General features: G+C 53.3%; 1 protein-coding gene across 2 annotated transcripts; it reads right to left on the bottom strand.

The window, feature by feature from the left end:
- Window positions 1-1435: 1435 nt before the first annotated feature.
- Window positions 1436-17179, bottom strand: NIBAN3 (niban apoptosis regulator 3). Of its 2 annotated transcripts, none has more exons than XM_025884923.2 (15): window positions 16926-17174; window positions 15177-15307; window positions 12461-12586; window positions 11777-11891; window positions 10581-10748; window positions 9823-9938; window positions 9645-9749; window positions 9278-9440; window positions 8450-8640; window positions 7391-7549; window positions 6235-6351; window positions 6047-6154; window positions 5113-5224; window positions 3858-3941; window positions 1436-2340 (listed from the first exon to the last, which is right to left on the bottom strand). In XM_025884923.2, the coding sequence occupies exons 1-15, from the start codon at window positions 16978-16980 to the stop codon at window positions 2234-2236; spliced, it is 1857 nt and encodes a 618-aa protein (XP_025740708.2). In that variant the 5' UTR covers window positions 16981-17174; the 3' UTR covers window positions 1436-2233. The 2 variants fall into 2 exon arrangements, 1 of the variants encoding a protein (XP_025740708.2); XR_012380843.1 differs by lacking the exon at window positions 1436-2340 and adding an exon at window positions 5556-5661 and having other exon boundaries at window positions 3908-3941; window positions 16926-17179.
- Window positions 17180-18791: the final 1612 nt, after the last annotated feature.

Here is an 18791-nt window from a genome sequence, read left to right as displayed (position 1 = left end):
CCTGACACCTGCCCCAGCCTGGACCTTCGCCTGATACGCCATACCACCTCCATTTGTATAAGACCGAGTCTGTACCACCGGGCGGACCTGGCTAGTTAGGACCTGGTTTCACGGGGATGTACCCAAGGGCTGGTGGGTATTAAGCGCGGGGTCCCTGGCGTCCCCAGACCTGGCTTCAAATTCAGCCCCCACCGTGGGCTCCCAGTGTGAGCCTCAGTTTGTCCCTCTGTAAAATAGGGTCTTTACTGACCCCGCAGGGTTGGCGTCAGACGGAGCCAGATGATACTTGCAAGTGCTGAGCACGCGCTCCGGGGGCAGGGTGGGAGTTTCCATAGAAATGCTACCAGGGATTGTTTCCCAATACTCTAATGTACTTTCGAATTGATTGTTTTTGTGTCATTCTTAAAAATTAAGTTTTAAGAAGGATGTTCAGGTATACATTTGTTCCTATGGTGGCCGGGAGGAAAAGATTCAGTATTGTTAAGTAAAATTCAGGGCCCAGGTCGTGTGGCCTTGTGCTCAAGGGACAGTAGGGTGTGAACTTAAGGAAGTAAGACAGGGCAGTGGGCTTGACCCAAAAGCCCCAAATCTCCCAGCTTGGCTAGCGGAGTCACCTGATACTTGCCCTTCCTCCTCCACGTCCTGCTCATTGTCCATCGTCTTGTTCCAATTTCATTTCTCTCCTTTGCTTCTGTTCTCCAGATTTTTTCCACAACAGTCGTTTGCTCAAGTTCAGTTTTCAGCTGAATATTTTGGAAACACAGCCTAAAATGTACTGGTTATACGATGGACTAAGGGGGTGAGGGATGGGAGTGGAGGAAAGGGATCTGGCCACACTTGGTCACTGCTGAATCCGAGAGGGGGCACACAGGGGTGTACTTTTGGGGTATGTTTTGAAACTTTCTGTAACAAAATGGCAAAAATCATTTTACACTCTATGGACCTGACAAGGAAAGATCATTCATATTAAGTTAGAAAAACAGAGTAACAAGACACGTCCCATACCCTGATAAACTGAGAAAAGACTGGAAGATTTTAGAACCAAAAGCAAATAGTGATCTTCTCAAAGAGGGCAGGATGACAAGTTCTTGTTGCTCTAATTTTACAGAACTAACATCACGTTCTAGGTTAAAAATTTAAGAAACAAACAAACAGGGATGCCTGGGTGGCTCAGTCGGTTAAGCGGCTGCCTTCGGCTCAGGTCTTGATCCCAGGGTCCTGGGATCGAGTCCCACATCAGGCTCCTTGCTCAGCAGGGAGCCTGCTTCTCCCTCTGCCTGCAGCACCCCCTGCTTGTACTCTCGCTCACTCTCTCTCGCCTATGCTCTCTCTCTCTAGCAAATAAATAAATAAAATCTTTAAAAAATAAAAAATAGAAAACAAACAAACAAAACAACTGTACAAGGGCTGTGAAAGCACAAATGTATCCCAGAAGTTTGAGTTGGAGGGTAAAATCAGGAAAAGTGAAGAAAATCTTTCTCTTTGGGGAGGCTGAAAACTCCAGGGCAGAATGGGAGGAAACCATCTCCATGGAGCGTGAATATCCCCCTCTGAAAGCTGAACCAAGAAGGACCCTGGGGAAATCCCTCGGAATCTGCTCCGGAAGCAGCTGGAAGGCTTGTGATAGGGAGAAGCTGCCAAACCCCAGTAGACAGATGACTCTTCTGGCAAGCGGAGGGAAGTCAGCAAATGCTTCACTCTCAGCTGGGAAACTTGATACCAAGTTAAGATTTGGAGCAGATAAACAAACCCAAAAGGTCCACAGCAGGCTGAGAATAAAAGTACCTGTAACCTGTATAACAAAGCATTAATATCTTTAATATACAAAGAGTTACTAGAGATCAATAAGAACTCTCCTGAAAAGTAGGTAAAAGCCATGAACATGCAATTCACTTAAAAAACAACAACAAAAAGTACAAACATAAAAATGGCCAATAAACATATTTTTAGGTTCAGTGTAATCATTAATGAAATTCAAACTAAACAATGAAATGTGTGTGTCTCAAATTCACTTTTTTTTCTTTTGTGAAAATTTCTAGTGTTTGGAAAGGATATGGAGAATATGCACAAATGCCGCTGATGGGAGTGTAAAAAAAAAGCCCAGCTTTTCTGGAGAGGAATGAGGTGGAGGTATGAGGGTTATAAAAGCCTTGAAATGGTGCATATGCTTGACTCTGAAATTCCACTAGTAGACATTTATCCAATGGGAACGAGGACGGAGGTGGCCAAAGACTCAACTGCGGAATGTTCTAGGAGGAGGCAGCGGGCAGAGTGACCGGACCTCGGTACCAGAGCCTGGCTGCCCAGGGCAAGTTCCTCTCTGAGCCTCAGCTTCCTCATCTGTAAAATAGAAAGTGTCATCGGGATGCCAAAACACATCAAATGCCTGGCACAGAGTAAATGCTCAGTAAATGGAAGCCTAGCAAAAGAAACTGAGCCGAAAATGACAAGCGCCCAGAAGATACGTGGGCCAAGGAGGGGAACAAAGTTTCACAGAAAAGAAGCTAAAAACAGTTCTTAAACACACAAAAAGATGCTTAATCCATCTCCAACAAGACACGCTCATAAAAATGATGCCAAGATGCCATTATTCACTCAGAAGGTCTGAGAAATCCTGAGTCAGCTGGTAGCCTGTGCAGTCTGTGGGGAAATAGGCCACCTGCACACAGGTAAGGGTCACCAGGTAGGACCAGACTGGTGAAGAGTGCTCTGGAGACTGCTGTTGAAATGCCAAATACAAATGCTCAAAACCCTGCGATTTCATACTGGGGAATTTACCCACAGAGACCTGCACTTGCCTGGAAAGTATGTACAAGGTCATTCCCTATAACATTTAACAGTTAGTTGGAAGACTAGAAGCAAAATGGCCATCATTGGTTAGATTCTGGTCAAATAGATTAAGGGGCCCATTTACAATCCCTCATCCTCACTTGCAAATCCCCAAATATTCTGACACCTAGAAGTCTTTCTAAGATAGTTTAATCTCCATTCATCCCAGCACTTATGTATATTCATCAGTTTATCTACAGTGATCAACTACGGGAGGCTACCCCAGATCAGCAATGTATTAGTGTATTAGTTAGCTATTGCTGTGTAACAAATGGTCCCAAAAGTTAGCAGCTAAAAACAACACATATTATCTCAGAGTTTCTGTGGCTGAAAAATGTGGGAGCTGCTTAGTTGGCTCTCACAACAGCAATACACAAGGGGATTGAGCTATGAGCTGTTCCAGAATCCCGGCACCTGCCCTGGATTCTGAACATCCAGGTTATAGCCGTCCTGCCCACTGGTCTGCTTCTAGTTGGACCAGTTGTTTTCTGCCCCATTTCAGGGAAGTCCCCATGACACATTTCCATCTCACGGCTGGAGCTGAGGATCCCTGCCCCACCAGCAGTGTCAGCCTCAGCCCTACATGCATTTACTATTCCAACAAAGAGCTCGCTGTAGGATCCTGCAGTAGGCCAGGCTGCCCTGGCCCTGAGCCTGGCTCCCTATACCCATCTCCCAGAGCAGCCCTTGTTGTGGTGGACCCAAGGCTCCCATCACCACAATCTCCCCTTGCAGTGTTGGGAACTGGTAGCTGCTGGGAGAGACTCCATGGAGTCCTAGTCCTGGCAAGACAAAACGGGACACAAATTCCTATGCATGTCAGAGAGTACCTCTGTGGCTCAGACAAACACTGGCTCCCCATTGCCCTTTTACCATGAGCTTGGCCAACCCGGCTGGGTCAGGGGATAAGATATATATGCTGTTCCATCCAGGAATCCACACTTACAACCATCCCTTACACCCCATGCCAGGCCCCATTACCCCCCAACAATTCACTGGCATGGCCCAAGGGCATTTGAGGTCCTCACCTACTCCTGTCCGGTCCCATGGGGCCTCCGAGCAGCCATCCGGAGTGTAAGACACGTCACTGGCACCAAGGGCCTTTTTCAATTCTAAAGCGAGAGATAAAACCTTGGACCCACCTGGGGATTCCATGCATTCTCTCAGAGAGGCCACAAGAAGGCAAAGGATGGGAGGAAATGTCTCAACCAGGAACCCAAATTCAAATAAGCCTCTCTCCATACCTGTGCCCATGGCAGACATTGCTAGCCGATCCCCACACTTTCACTGAGCCCCCTACCAGCCCCACCTGCCAACACAGCACTCCAAGCAGACATTACAAGTCAATTAAGGACACGTAAATCTCTAGGAACAGAAACTCTCTGAAGTTACCTGTTTCTGGATTTTTTTTTTTTCCAATTAGAGAATAGCTTTTTCTCCATTAAAAGATCCCTTTTCTAAGGGAATTTAGCTCTTTTTGTTTGGATGCCCAAAGACCAGGGACATCCTCACCCTCATTTCCTGGCTTCCAGAACCCTACTGTCTTTGGTTTTCTCCCAAGAGAGAGGAGAGCTGCCTGAGTCCATCCTTCACCTCCAGGACTGTGCCCTCAGCCTCCTCCCTGGGTTCCAGGATGGTCACTGTTGCCCTCTGCTCACACACTCTCCATGGCTCCCCCTTGCCCGCTCAATAAAGCCTAACCTCCTCTGCCTGTTATTTCAGGCCCTGCACACCTGCCCCGGCAGCCCCCAGCCTCCTCTCCTTCCATTCTCCTTCCTGTCCTCTGCATCAGCCACGTGGATGCCATGACATGCCTTCATTCTCACATGGCTCATCCCAGCACACATCTCTGCAGTCTCAGTCATTAGGTCATGAACAAACTGACTGAAGCAAGAAGGAGAAGAGATGGTTCTGGAGCCGCTCCCCAGCCCAGAAGATCCAAGAATTCTAGGGGTTTCAATGTCAGCCCAGAAAGAACAGGGAGTAGTTACTGAATGAATAAATATAAATGTCTACCCCCAGTTTCTGAATTTTGCCTCCTTCCCCTCATCCTGAGAACTCCTACACACCCCTCACAGCCTTGCTCCAATGCCCCCTCCTCTAGGGAACTTCCATCACTGCCCCTCAAAGACTCGCACCCTAGTCCCCATCTGTCCCAGTCCTACCCTGGGGCTAGTGTTGACAGGAAGTAAGAGGTGACGGGGAACATGGTAGAGCCACGTTCATGGTACACAGAGCCAGGGGCCACCAGGCTTCCTTGAGCCATAGAGGAATGGGGCTCACCTCTGTCAATCCTTTGCAGCAGGACCCCCTGGACAATGTCTTTATAGATGTCCTCGATGGTCAGGGCTGGGCTACCCACAGCAAGGACGTCTCCTTCGAACTCAAGCAGCTCCTGGAACAGAGGCGGCTGAGGGGCTGGGCTGGAGGGGAGGGTTGCAACTTTGACCCTGATTAGCGGTGGGGGGGGGGGGGGGGGGGGGAGCCTTGGGACTAAATTTCCTCATCTCTACAACGGACTCCTTGATCCATATTCCCTCAGGTTGTTGTGGGGATCGGTGAAACACAGCACATCACACCTCAATGGGAATAGTGCAGCTATCTCTGCTAGCCCTCCCACCCAACTTCCTCGGCGAGAGGATCTGAGGCAGACCCCTGCCTGGCGCCCCTGTGTGACCAGACCCTTGTGACCTTCTCTCTCGCCCCCTTACCACGCCCTCACTCACCGAGCTCCAGCCATGCGCGCCTCCTCACTATTCCTCCCACACACCAGGCACTGTCCGACCTCAGGGTCTTTGCACGTGCTATGCCTTCTGCCCCGACCACGCTTCCCTGGGACATGGCTCATGCCCTCAGTTCACTGCTTCTCAGGTATCATTCTCAGCGAGAGGCTCCCTGACCACCCGGCAAACCCCGCAACACACACACATTCCCTCTTTGCCTCCTCCCTTCCCTGAAGCCCATGTCACCCACTGATATACGATGCCTGGGCCCCCACCCCAGCTTTCAAATGACAGATGCTGAGCACTCTCATGGGAGAAGCAGAGGGCATAGTGGGAGCCCAGAAGAGCCATCCACCCCAACCACAGGGCTTAGGGAACAAGAGTCTCTTATGGTCGCAGTGACTCCGAGGGAGAGAGCCCTCTGCCCACTTTATAGAAAGAGACAGACACTTGGTTGTCCTCTAGGGTGTGCACGCACGTGCCCTCTTACTCACCACTTTGCAGCTCCCCTCCAGCTGGTGCAACACAAAGGGCAAGAAAATGCAGAGTAGCCACCCGCGGATGAACTTGCTCCGCGCCAAGCTGCTGTCTGACTGGAACTTCTGCCGGACACACACAGTGGCCGGTCCAGTGGCCACTGGAGCAGCCAGGCCCACGCCCATGCCCTCCCGGTGGACCTCACCTTCAGCACACGTCCCTGGACTTTCTCCAGCTGCTGGGCAGCCTGGGTGCAGTCCAGGGCTGTGGTCAGACACTGGTCCGCCAGCTGTAGGAAGGTGGTCACGGCGTCGGCCATAAGCTGCAGGAAGAGCATCTGATAAACCCCCTGGGAATCCATGCTCCAGCCTTTTGGGCCCTGTGACTACCTGGCTGACCCTTCTCAGCCTCCAGACTGACCCAACCAGCTACTTTTCCCCAACCTCCTTTTTGTCCAAGAAACAGCATCTCCCTCCACTCAGGACCTGGGAGTCAGGCAATCAGTGGGAACCTATGTGTAATCTAGCAGAAAGTGCCCTCCCCTCTGGAAGATGGTGCCAGGGTGCTCAGTCTGGGGGAGCAGAGAGCTGGTCGGAGTTCAGCCTCTTTGTCTGAGTGCTCTTGTGCAGTGTACAAATTGAACAGCTGTACTAGGCAGTGCTTGGTCTTCTCAATCCCTGTCTCCTTCACTCACCATGTCAATTAGCAGGTCCCATTCCCTTGGCCTTCAAACACACCCCACTTCTCTCCATCATCTCCATTCTAGTTCAGGCCTCCTTCTTGCCTCTTCGACTCCTGCCCCCAACAGCCCCCCTTCCCCAGGTAGGGCTTCCTAAATCTTGAATCTGATCACACCCCTCCCCTGCTCACACACCTGCTGGTGCTCCCCATTGCCCTCAGGACAGAGCCTGGCCCCTTAGCCCCATATTCAAATCCCTGACCTATCTGCCCATCCACCTTGCTGACACATCTCCCACCTTTCTGCCCTCGATGGAAACCTACAACCCAATTTCTCTAAATGGCTTCATTTCCGCCAAATGCAGGCAAACTCCCTCACCTCCGGGTGCTGATCCACACTTTTCCCTCTACCCAGGACATACCCCACCCCCATTCGTCCCCCTGCTGCCTCAGTTCAGAAGTCCTCTCCTCCTGGAGGTCCTCCTAACGCTGGAGATGAATCGAGCACCTCCCCAGGGCTCCCATAGCACCCCGTGTGTCCCCACTACAGCCCTGTCCACCACATGTGAGCCCAGTGAGGGAGGCTAGGTCTGTTGGTCATCACAGTCTCCCTAGCGCATACTTGGCACCTGTTCAGTGGACTCTGCTGCCCCTGCCTCCTTCAGCCTCCCTCTCCCCCTCACCTGCTGTGCGAGATCCTGGGCCCCAAACACCAGGCTTTGTGTTCCAAAGAAGCCAAATGGCACCACCAGCTGCCCCAGGCTCCCCTGGCTTCGCTCAGCCTCACGGTAGCAGGTCTGCATCAGCTCTAGGTCCCACGGCATCTCCCCAAATGAGTAAACCTGGGCTCCAATGGCAGGCAGGTGAGAAAAGCACCATCAGTCGAAGGAAAAGCAGGGCCAAGGATCTCACAGCCAATTCATAGTAGGAGAAATGCAAATGGAAATACATCCCACCTCAGTCATTACCCAAAAAATGCATAATAAAAGTAATAGGTATGGTGTGATGGACATAAAATGGTAAAACCTGAAAAAAAAATGGATAACATGCAGTGCTGGCATGATTGAGAAGAAATAGGCAAACACAGCCCTTGTCACATCTACACCCACCACCTGATGCCCTCTCTGTGCTGGGGGGCTCTGTGGCTGCAGAAATGGAGTAATCCAATATGGTCTTTGGCCTCAAGGAGCTCAGAAAAGTTGGGGGAGATAAACTATAAACAACTACAGGGGCATGTAAACCCGTCTGTGGGGAAGGAAACACAAGTAGCTGTGGATGCAGAGAGGGAGCAGGGAAAGTTCCTGGAGGAGATGATTATGAAACGGAAGCTTAATGAGTTGAAGTTTTCCTGGCTCTTAGTAGGTCTTCATTTAATATCAGAAGAACTGAGGTGACCTGTGTGGAGCAGAATTCACTGGCTTAGGGAATGGGGTGGGCTCCAACAACAGGGAATGGGAAGAGGAGGAATTTGAGGGTAGGTGACTCCAGACTCGTGTTGCTAAAATGCTACTCTGGTCATTTTACTCCTCCCCCAACCATGTTTTTAAACTGTGCCCTCAGTGACCACAGCATGATGATCTACAATAAGTAAAAAGCAGCCTAGAACAAAGTTCAAGAAAGGTTTTCAAAAGAGGTTTTCAAACAGAAAGATGAAAGAGTCCATGAAACTCTTCTGTAAAGTTAACACACTGCCGGTCCATCGGATGAACACCCCCCCCCCACACACACACACTGGAGCTCACCTCCTTGCGCAGCTGCGTGCCAGAGGAGTTCCCACGCAGATGGCGAGAGAGGCGGTCCATGCCCTGAGCTAGGAGGGTCTGCACTGCCGAGAGCACGGCTTCCATGGAGCTCAGCAGCTTTTGCGTGACCAGGGACAGCTGTGTGTCCACCTTCCCGCGCAGGCACGACTCCAGGGGGCGCCGGACCTCGACTGGGAGTGGAAGACACTAGCCTGGGTCTCCTCCACAGGTGCTCCGCAAAGGGGGTGGAGGCAGCTCTGGGCTCAGCACGAGGAGGAGGACAGGAGCTCAGACTCTGAGCACCCTCTTCTATCATTTCACACCAGAGAAAACTGAGGCTCTGAGTACGGCAGCAATCAGCTCAAAGTCCCACGCCCCAGAGGGAGAGTCCGGATTCCAGCTCGGTTCTCTTGGTTACTGAGCGGAGTGGGAGCCTCCGCCATCCGACCGGGATATCCCGGGTCAGGTCGGCCACTGCCTGTGCCTCCACCAGTCTCGCCACTGGGTGTCCCTCGCTCCATTCCTAACCCAACGCCCTTCCACGCCCCGACTGCCCTCTTGAGCCCGCCCTCGTCTCGCATCCTGGAGCCTCGGCCACGCCCAGACGCTCACTGAGACCCAGTCCCTTGTGCCCGCCCTTTCTTCCCCTCCCATCCCCCCCCACGCCCTTTCTTCCCCTTCCTCCCCCCCACCCCCTCCCCTGCTCTGCCCAGCTGGGTCTCGGGTAGGGATTCTCGGCCGCACCCCTTACACCCACCAGGTTCCCCCTCCACCTCTCAGGCTCCCGGCCCCGCCCCTGCCTGCCCAGGCCCCGCCCCCAGGGCTCACCCCGCAGCCTCCCCGCCAAGCGCTCCTGCTGCCGCAGTATCTGGTCCACGTCGGGCCGGAGGGTTTTCTCCAGGACCGCGAGCAGCTCGTCCTTTTCCGGCTGGAAGGCGCGGAGCCCGGCGGAGGCCTGGGCCAGGACGGCGGCGTGCACTGCGTCTAGGAGCTGCCCGGCCCGGCCGAGGGGACCCCACACGGGCCAGAGGCGCGGGAGGGAGCCGAGATGGGGCGGGGGTGCGAGAACAGAGAGACGGAGACGCAGAGAGACGCAGAGAGAGTTTAGGGGACAGTGGCGAGGAAGGGGGGAGATGGGCCCCCGGATCCGGTCCCCCCGCGTGTCCCGGCCCCACCTCCGCGACCCCGCTCCTACCTCGGTCCAGGCCCAGGCACGGTTGCGCCTGGTCCCCCGCAGGCCGGGCAGGGTCTGGGCTCCCAGCGCCGGCAGCAGCTCCCGCATCAGCACCCCGGTCAGCACCTGCGGGAGAGGGGACCGTGAGCGCTGCGGCGGGCCTTAGAGGGTCCCGGGGACGGCCTTGCTTGGCACTGACCTCGGCGTCCGAGCCCAGGGTCACATCGTCGTCGCCAAAGTGGCCTTGGTGCCGCCGATAGAGTCTCACGGCGTCCAGGAAGGCACGGGCGGCGGGGGCCTGACTTCGTTGCAGGACTGAGGGGGCAGCTCCTCAGTGCCAGCCCACCCCTCCCCTGCTCTCACCTCCGCCTGGCTCCCTACCGCCCCGGGAAGGAAGCCTTCGACCTCCTCACCAGGTCCCAGAACGCCCAAGGCTCACCCATCTCCAGACCCTTGCACAAGCAGTGCCCTCTGCAGGGAACAAGATGCCCCAGGACCATCACCCGCCCATAAGGCACCTTTATAATAAACGATTTAGGAAAAAGCATCCACTGTGGACAGTCACAGCCCGGGCTGCACTTCAGTCCCCTGCTGCCCCTCCACATAGGTCCATCTGTGCACTCAACAACCTGCTCAACATATGTGTCGGTCCTGTTCCCCTTCTTCACCTAGCTGGCCCCTTATCCTTGTCAGACCCCAGGCTTGACATCCCTTCCTCCCCTCCTCCGAGTAGCCCTCCCTGATCTCCCAGGCTAAGCCGCCACAGGGCTGTGTCCCCATCGCAGCCCTGCAGCCTGGGTCACTTGTAACTGCCAGTTGTCGCTTCTGTCTCCCCCCACAATCCATTTCATAAAGAAACCAGAAGCTTGGAGACGATGACCCCATGGCCAGCAGGGGCAGAGCTACCTTACCTCAGACTCCAAGACCCACAGCTGCCTGGCCTTTCCCAGGACCCACCTGTGCCACGGAGCCGGATGCCACCCTGTAGGGCTAGCCTCCAGGCTTGCTGCGCTTCTCCCGTGGCTGCAGAGAAACAGAAGTGCTGGCGGAAGGGGTGCTTCAGGAATAGGGGGAAGTTCACCGGCATTTCCAGGAGGGGGTCAGACTCTTCCTGTGTATGCTCTCCTGCAAGCGGGCAGAGGAGATTGTGTCTTCATTCACGCACTCACTCTTACAATCATCCGTGCACTAGATGAAAACACCCATGACATGCTTAGAGGAGCCCCCAGGGTGGGCAGTTGCTCAATAAGGATGAGCTACGCTTTCATAATTGCACTCTCCTGATTCTAGCTCAGTCCCAGGGGGAGGTGGGCCCATGGCAGACGGACATCAGCAATCCATCCCAGCATTGTTTCCCAGCCTCAGGATCCTCCTTAACCCAGAGGCCTAGGCAGCCACCACCAATCAAGCTGAGTGGGCATGTGATCTGAGCCCTGCTTGCCCTGGGGGTTCAGCCAGGTCCAGATTCAAACCCCGCCAAATCATCTGCTAGCTCTATGTGTAGGGCGCAGGTTTCCTATCTGAACCTTGGGTTTCCTGCCTATAAAGTGGGCTTAAAAGTGATACTAATGAGATATTATTGGGAGGACTGTTGGGGGGATTGTTGGGGGGGACAAAATGAGTGAATTTCTTTTTGGTTAATTAATTTGGGGTGTCCTAAATCCTCAGTGTTTGGTTCTGATTTCCAGAGTGATAGATGGGACCACAGGAAGACGCAGTAATCCGGAAGGCAGAAATCGCTGGTCACCCCAGCCCTACAGCCACAGCCCACCCACCAGTGCCCATCTCCCCACATGCTTGCCGAACCCAGGTTTTATTGTTTTACCCTTGCTACTTCGATTCTGGTCCAGAGTTCTAAGTCTCCTTCTCTCTCTGATGAGAGTGGATATTTCTCTTGCTAGAGCTGGGGTGCTCACCCAAAGGCAATACTACCCCCAGTGGATACCTGAGGATGTCTGGAGATATTTTTGACTGTCACACTTCTCATGGGGGGGGGTGTGTGTGCTACTGTCATCAAGTGGGTGGAGGCCAGGGATGTTGTTCAACATCCTGCAATGCACAGGGTGTCCCCCTCCCTGCAAAGAATGATTTGGCCCCAACTGTCAACAATTCTAAACTAAAGAAACCTGCTCTTGAGGTCCCAGGAAACTTACCGGAGGAGACTGGGCAGAGAGTGTCCAATAGGTGGAGATATTCACGCTGGGAAGTCAGGACAGTATACCCTGTCAAGGCCATGGAACCCAAGGGATGGCCCCCATTTTCATATTCCTATGAAAGGCATCCAGAGAACCAGCTTGGGACAGGTCTAAACAGTGCTTTCCATGTCCCAACTGTGGGACTGGGGGAAGGCTTAGGGCTAGCTAGGGAAGTCCTCTACCCACTCTACCTCGCTCCCTGTAGTCAAGCACCCAGCACCCACTGCGTGCTAGGCTAGTCCCAAATATTGTCTGAGGATTATTTCATTGAATCCTCACAGCCCCATGTGGCCTGGACCACCATCATCCCATTTCACAGAGGTGGAAACTGAGTCCCAGGGGCACAAATGACCTGCCCAAATTCCCCAGCCAGATGTGATACACAGAGGACTCTCACAGTTTCAACCTCAGTTCTGCTGATGACCATGAGTAAATCCCTACTCCTGGCCTGGACCTCAATTTACCTACCCAGCCCAGCAAGAGATGGTCACCCATCCCAGGTCAATCTCATAGGGACCCTCGATTCATACTAGGTAACTGAAGAAAGGAAAGAGGGCCATGTTGGAAGCTGGCCCCCCAACCCATGCTGAGGGGAGTGGGTTGGTGAGGCCAGAACGGAAGAGACAAGAGACACTTGCTTACCTCCCTGTGGCTGAACCACTCCAGGCGGCCATCCCCACGCAGGACACAGAAGATTGGCTGCCACCGAGGTGGGTGGCCCCCAAACTGGGTCAGAGGCCCTCGGTGTTCACGGACTCGGGGAAGTTTCTGCAGGAGGAGAGGCCGGTGGATGTCAGGGGCACAAACCAGTGTCCCCATGTCCAGGCCACCTTTAGAAAGCACCCTCCATCCATCCCAGCCTCCACCAAGTACAGGGAGGTTGGGTGCTGTTGCTATGGCACCACTATTCTCTCTCACATGCTGAGAGCATGCACTTGTTTGTGACACTTCCAAATACAAACTGATCGAATCCCCCCACAGTCCCCACTTGGAAGCAGACAACATGTTCCCCACTTGAGCCTCAGAGGAGACCCCAGCCCTGGCCAACATCTTGATTGCAGCCTGTGAGAGACCCCAAAAGAAAGAACTTGGGAGGCTGTGTCTAGATTCCTGACCCACAGCTACTGTAAGGTAATACACGTGGGTTGTCTCCAGCCACTGACGGTGTGATGTGTTGTTACGCGGTGTTAGCTAACTAATACAAGAGGGATTCGTGGGTCATGGAGCAGGTGTAGTTCGCCTTCATGTGAAACAGCCAGTCCTCTGTCCACAGACCCCTCCCTTGGGCAGGGTGGGACATCACCTTATTATCTTTGTTGCTCTTCTTACTACCTGGCCACCTGAATTGTGTGCATTTTTTTCATCACTGGGTCCCAGAGCAAGGCCCAGTGCACAGATGGTGCTCGATAAGTATTCGATGAAAAAATTAACTGTATTTGTGATGTTTTCATTCTTTGATGGGGCAGTAGAAACTCGGGTGTTTGTTGAATGATTCTCCAAACTTTCTCTGAGGCCTGAGATTTTTCATAATAATATTGTTAAAATATTGTTATAGAGGGGAGCCTGGGTGGCTCAGTCGGTTAAGTGTCTGTCTTCGGCTCAGGTCATGATCCCAGGGTCCTGGGATCGAGCCCTGTGTCTGGCTCCCTGCTCAGCGGGGCGCCTGCTTCTTCCCACTTGTTGTCTCGCTTTCTCTCTCGTCCCTCTCTTGCTATCTCTGTCTCTGTCTCTCTCTCAAATAAACAGATAAAAAATTTTAAAAACTTAAAAAATAAAATAAAATCCTTAAAAAAATTGTTATAGAAATGATATATAGGGGCGCCTGGGTGGCTCAGTTGGTTAAGCGACTGCCTTCGGCTCAGGTCATGATCCTGGAGTCCCAGGATCAAGTCCCACATCGGGCTCCCTGCTCAGCGGGGAGTCTGCTTCTCCCTCTGACCCTCTCCCCTCTCGTGCTCTCTATCTCTCATTCTCTCTCTCTCAAATAAATAAATAATATCTTAAAAAAAAAAGAAATGATATATAAAGTAAGTATATTATAAAATGTTCAAACTGAAGCAAGGGGAAATCCCCCACCCTGCTCAAACCCCAATGTCAACCGTGCCCAGGCCCAGGTGGCCAGAACGTACAGGTGGCAAAAGGTGCAGGTGGGACGACACCTGGGGTCCTGTGATGCCCCAAGCACGACAGGGAGAGCCCCAGGTGAGAGCAGGCTCTGTGTCCACAGGACTGGGGAAGCCTCCAGCCCAGGGCAGGCACAACTGGGAAAAGAGGCATCTGAGAAAGACGGAAAAACTCAGAGCCCTTGACTGGGGCAGGGACCCAGGGTCAGTAACCAGCATGGTGCCAATCCAGGTTCAGATCATGCCTTGCCTCTTCCTGGCAGGGTGACCTCAGGCAGGTCACCTCACCTCTGTGTGCCTCAGTTTCCTCACTGGCTGAAGACTCATTTCGCAGGCTGGTGAGGACTGGGGGAGTCGTACGGGGCACGTGGAGCCATTTGTTGGCTCAGGAGACATCTGGAGCTGAGCCAGGCAGCTCCACACTCTTAAGTTCCATCGATAAACTCTACTTGAGCTCCTACTCTGTGCAGACACCACGGGGGCACAAGGGATATGGGGGAGGGGGAGGTGGCCGGGCCTGGCCCCTGCCCTCACAGGGCAGACAAGTGAGGGAGGCAGATGTGTGACCCAAGGCTTCCCTGGAAAAGCAGCGGGGTGGGGACCCCAGAGGAGGCACCCAAACCAGGAAGGGGCTGTGGTGATCGAGGAAGGCTTCTTGGAAGAAGCGTGGCTGGAGCATGAGGAAGAACAGGAGGAGAGCACCAGGCAGGGGGCCCCACATGTGCAAAGGTTTGAGGGTCCAGTGGGCATGCTTTTGCACGGGTTGTCCCCTCTGCCTAGAATTCCCTTCCCACTCTGGCTTCCAGATCTGGTTCCTTCTCATTCTCTACATCTCAGCTCAGGGGGGCCCTCCATGCACCCCAACCCCTTGCCCCCCAACACTGCCTTTCATCTTCTCTTCATAGCACCTATCAGAAGTCATCCTGCATCATGACCCGTTAACTTGCTTGCTCATTTCTCCCCCCAACAGACTGTGAGCCTGGAGGGGGGTGCAGAGCAGGATCTTCGACCGCCACTGCTGTGCCACCCCCCGCCCTATCTAGCCTAGGGCATGGTCTGCAGTAGATGCCCAGGGAATGTTTGTTCAAAGGATGAATTTTTAAACAGTCTTCTCAGGTCTTGGCGCCCCCTAGGGTCAAGGTGGAAGGAGGCCCCCAGCTGAACCAAAGCCCGCCCCCTCCCCCTCCCCCGCCACTGCTTCCCTCACTCAGCCCCCCTCCCTTTGCGGCACCCACTTTACTGCGCATCAGCTGGCATCCGGCTGGCTCCCGGGGCTCCAGCTCACTGGAGATCTGTCGCAGGACAGAGGCTCCCAGCTGCCCGCGGTAGCAGGGCAGGAAGTTCCTGAGCAGGGTGTCCACCTGGCCTGCAGGGGCAACGGGACAGTAAGGTGGTGGAATCAGGCCCCGCAGACCTGCCTGGGGAAGGCAGAACAGGCAAAGAGGCCCCTTGTGAGCTCCCGCCATTGCCACAAAGGTGCCCAACAAGAAGTGCTCCAAATTCCACTCACCGTCCACAGACTGTTTCTATCCACGTGGGGGCAGGGGGCGGGGGAATTAAGCGACTCAGGCCTAATTTGTAACGGATGCACAATAAACTTTAATTGCATAAAGCATCCAATCTGATGAAATCTGACACCTTTACACACCCAAGAAACCATCAGCGCGATCAAGATAATGAACTAATCCATCCCACCCAAGTTTCCTCTGGCCCCTTCCCTGGGGAGAGTTTCAAAATCTTTTAAAAGCCTTACCCTAGCACCAGAGAACTTTCTACATCCTGATAGGAAGTGATCACACAAGTGTTAAAGTCCTTCAAGCTGTTCCCCTAAGATGTGTGCACTTGGCTGTATGTAAGACATAAATCCATCCTGCTGTCTGGAAAGTGGACCCAATGGCTGGAGCTTCAGCAGTCATTATGCACCACGAGGTGGTCTTAGGCACAGAGGCCACACATGGGTAGAACCATGATGTGGACGGAGTTTAGGTGTCTAACTTTTACCAGGTTGCCTGCCACTGTACTTCTCTATAGGCAAGAGAAATAAATCTTTATCTTGTTTAAGCACCTATAGGGGAAAAAAAAAAAACAACCTGACATAGAGTAATTTATTGAATCTTTACAATGGTTCCATGAGGTAGGCACTGTTGCTATTCCTGTTTTACAGATAAGAGAATGAGACCTAGAGAGACGAAGTCATTCACCCACGGTCACACAGAGAGTGAAGGCAGGGCTATGGTGTGAACTTGGATGTTCTGAGTGTTTGCAAGACACGCCACATGCCTGTGGACATGCTGTTCCCCCTATCTAGGATGCTTTTCCCACATCTCCTACCCACCAACTCCATCACACTCCTCCAGTCCTGGCTTGACCATTAGCTCCTCGGTGGGCAGTTACCCACCCTTTCTTCTCCTCCTGACTTGAGGAATCTACGGGTTTTCCACCATGCTTAGTCAACTGCCATTCTTGTAATGATAACTTGATCTTCTTTCCTGGTCTAGATCATGAACCAGGAAGGGTGGAACCATTCTCAACCCCATTGTGTCCCCAGTAACCAGCACATAGTAGGTGTTCAACCATGTAAAGCCACCAGCCCCCTCTTAGTCTTGAATCAGAAACTGAGCCTGTTTCCCCCTGCTGGTCCCTTCCCACCTAGGAAAATCACCCCAGGAGATCTGGCTGAGCCACCTCTCACCTGGTCCCTCCCCCTCATCCTGAACCCATGCCCTGAATATGGTTACCAGATTTACAAATAAAAACACAGGACACCAATTAAATGTGAATTCCAGATAAATTAGGTGTCATTTTTTAACATAAGTACACTCCCATGCAAAATTTGGGACATACTTACACAAAACAAGAATATTCATCGCTTATCTGGAATTCACATTAGTAGGGCATCCTACTACTGTCAGGCACACAGTGTCTGACAACCTTAGCCCTAAACCCCACCTGCCCCACTCCCACCCCACCCCATGCCAGCTCACCCCTCAGGTGCTGCTGCTGCTGCTTGTCCAGGGGGCTCGAGGGCCGCCCACCCATCCTGCTGCCGTCTCTAGGGGCTCCCTCGAGAGCAAAGCAGACACTCCCTCCTCTCCCACAGCTCCCAGGTTTCTGGGTTCAGGGGCACTCCGGGAGCCAGGCAACTGGTGAGGGGCTTGGATGCTGCTGAGACCAGCTGCCTGGGAAGCCAGAGCATGGCCCCTGTGTGAATATGTGTGTCGGGGGTGGGAGGGAATGCCCGCCCCACTCCTACCCTGCCCTGCCCCACCCTGCACCTGCATCCTCCTGGTTCCCCTGGGGCCAAGGCCTTCAGAACTGCTGGTTTCTGCAGGGGCTGCCCAGGCAGCCCCAGGGGGTGGGTTGGGGGTATGGAAGGCTAGAATCCTAGCTTTGGAGGAGGGATATGCAGGGCCAACACCAGGCAGGACTGGCAGTAGTTGGTATGTGGGGCAGAGAAGGGGGATGGTCAGGACGGGGCATCTAAATCCTGGTTCCCCCTTCCACTGTGCCTACCCCCTGATGGCTGATGCTGGGTTCTGAGAGGATCCAGCATTGACCCAGCAGCCTCTAGGAACCTCAGACTGGGGCGGCAGAGCTGGACAGACACCCCCAGTTCCTGGGGTCAGTGTTCAGGCAGAGGGAGAGGGTGGAGGGCTGTTGGTGTGCCATGGACTGGTGCGATGCGTCCCTTGTGTTCCTGTTTTGTCAGCCTGTCCTCAATCAATGCACACAGCACTGGACTGGGTCAGGCTAGTTGGATCTCCCTACCCCTTCACCTGTTTTTCCAGTGGCTGGCAGAGAGCAGCCCTCAGGTGGGTGAAGGGAGGGAGGGAGGGAAGGAGCAGAATCTGTATTCCAGGCTGAAAATATGATCAAATGGGAGTCTCACAGGCTTTCAGATGAGGGGAGTGTTGTGTTCCAGTGGCCAGAATGTGGATGTGATGGCTGGAGCATGTGCAGTCCACCTTGGATCATGAGGTAAAACCCACATAATGACAATGGCACAACTATGATGTAGGAACTGGGGGTCCGTCATCCCCAGAACTCTTGGAAATCTGAAACTCTACACCCATTAAACAGCTCCCCATTCTCATGACATTGCTCCACCAACCCTGGGTGTCCTCCCTCCAGAAAAAGAGCTAACCCTCCATTTTGTTTAAGCCACCAGGAACATCTGACTGTAATCCTCACCCATGCCCCAGGATTCATTTCTCCTCTCGACAAACATCACTCCTTGCCAGCCTGAGTGTCATCCTTGAACTGTGGGCCAGGGATGCAGAGGTGGGCAAAACTGACCGTGGTCTATCTCCCATGGACCATCAGTTGGCACACCAACAAAACTGTCAGATAATGATAGAGGTAAGAAAGAAAAATAGAACAGGAAGAGGTAGAAAGTACCAGGGGTGGAGTGGGATTGGGGAGGTGATGTTGCACTGCGACCTAAAGCAAGTGAGGACCCACGCTGTGCAAAGAGCTGGTGAAAAAAAGAATACTGGGTCATGGGCACAGCACGCACAAAGGCCCTGAGGTGGGAATGTGTTTGACAGGTTCCAGTAGAGCACAAGGTAGGGAGGTTAGTGAGGGGCAGACACAAGCAGGTCTGGAGCAGGGAGAGCTGTGGCTATAGGGAGAGGGTTGGAGAGGTAACACGTTCCAGAGGCCCCCCACCTGGGGTCCCCATGCCTGTCCCATCAGTTCCCTCTGCTTCTTGGCACCCCTATCCTGAAACACTGGGATCATGGCCGCCTGCTGTTGCCTAAGCCTGTGGCTGGGGTGCTTTCTCTGCTTTTCTTCATGTTTCCACCCTGGCCCTGTCCCACTTCCTCACTCTCACATCTGAGTGACAGACC

This window comes from Callorhinus ursinus, unplaced genomic scaffold (genome assembly GCF_003265705.2).
Source record: "Callorhinus ursinus isolate GAN/ISIS: 27379988/994484 unplaced genomic scaffold, GSC_fseal_2.0 scaffold15, whole genome shotgun sequence".
Lineage (NCBI taxonomy): Eukaryota > Metazoa > Chordata > Mammalia > Carnivora > Otariidae > Callorhinus > Callorhinus ursinus.
This window is presented reverse-complemented; position numbering and strand designations above follow the sequence as displayed.

What these genes read in the sequence shown, in the direction of transcription:
- NIBAN3 (XM_025884923.2), bottom strand. Translation starts at nt 16,980, where the DNA reads ATGGGTGGGCGGCCCTCGAGCCCCCTGGACAAGCAGCAGCAGCAGCAC. An exon ending in GTGCCTGGGCCTGGACCGAG is followed by an intron (nt 9,441 to 9,644) that starts GTAGGAGCGGGG and finishes CGGGCCGGGCAG; the next exon opens with CTCCTAGACGCAGTGCACGC. An exon ending in GCTGCAAAGGATTGACAGAG is followed by an intron (nt 3,942 to 5,112) that starts GTGAGCCCCATT and finishes CTCTCGCTTTAG; the next exon opens with AATTGAAAAAGGCCCTTGGT.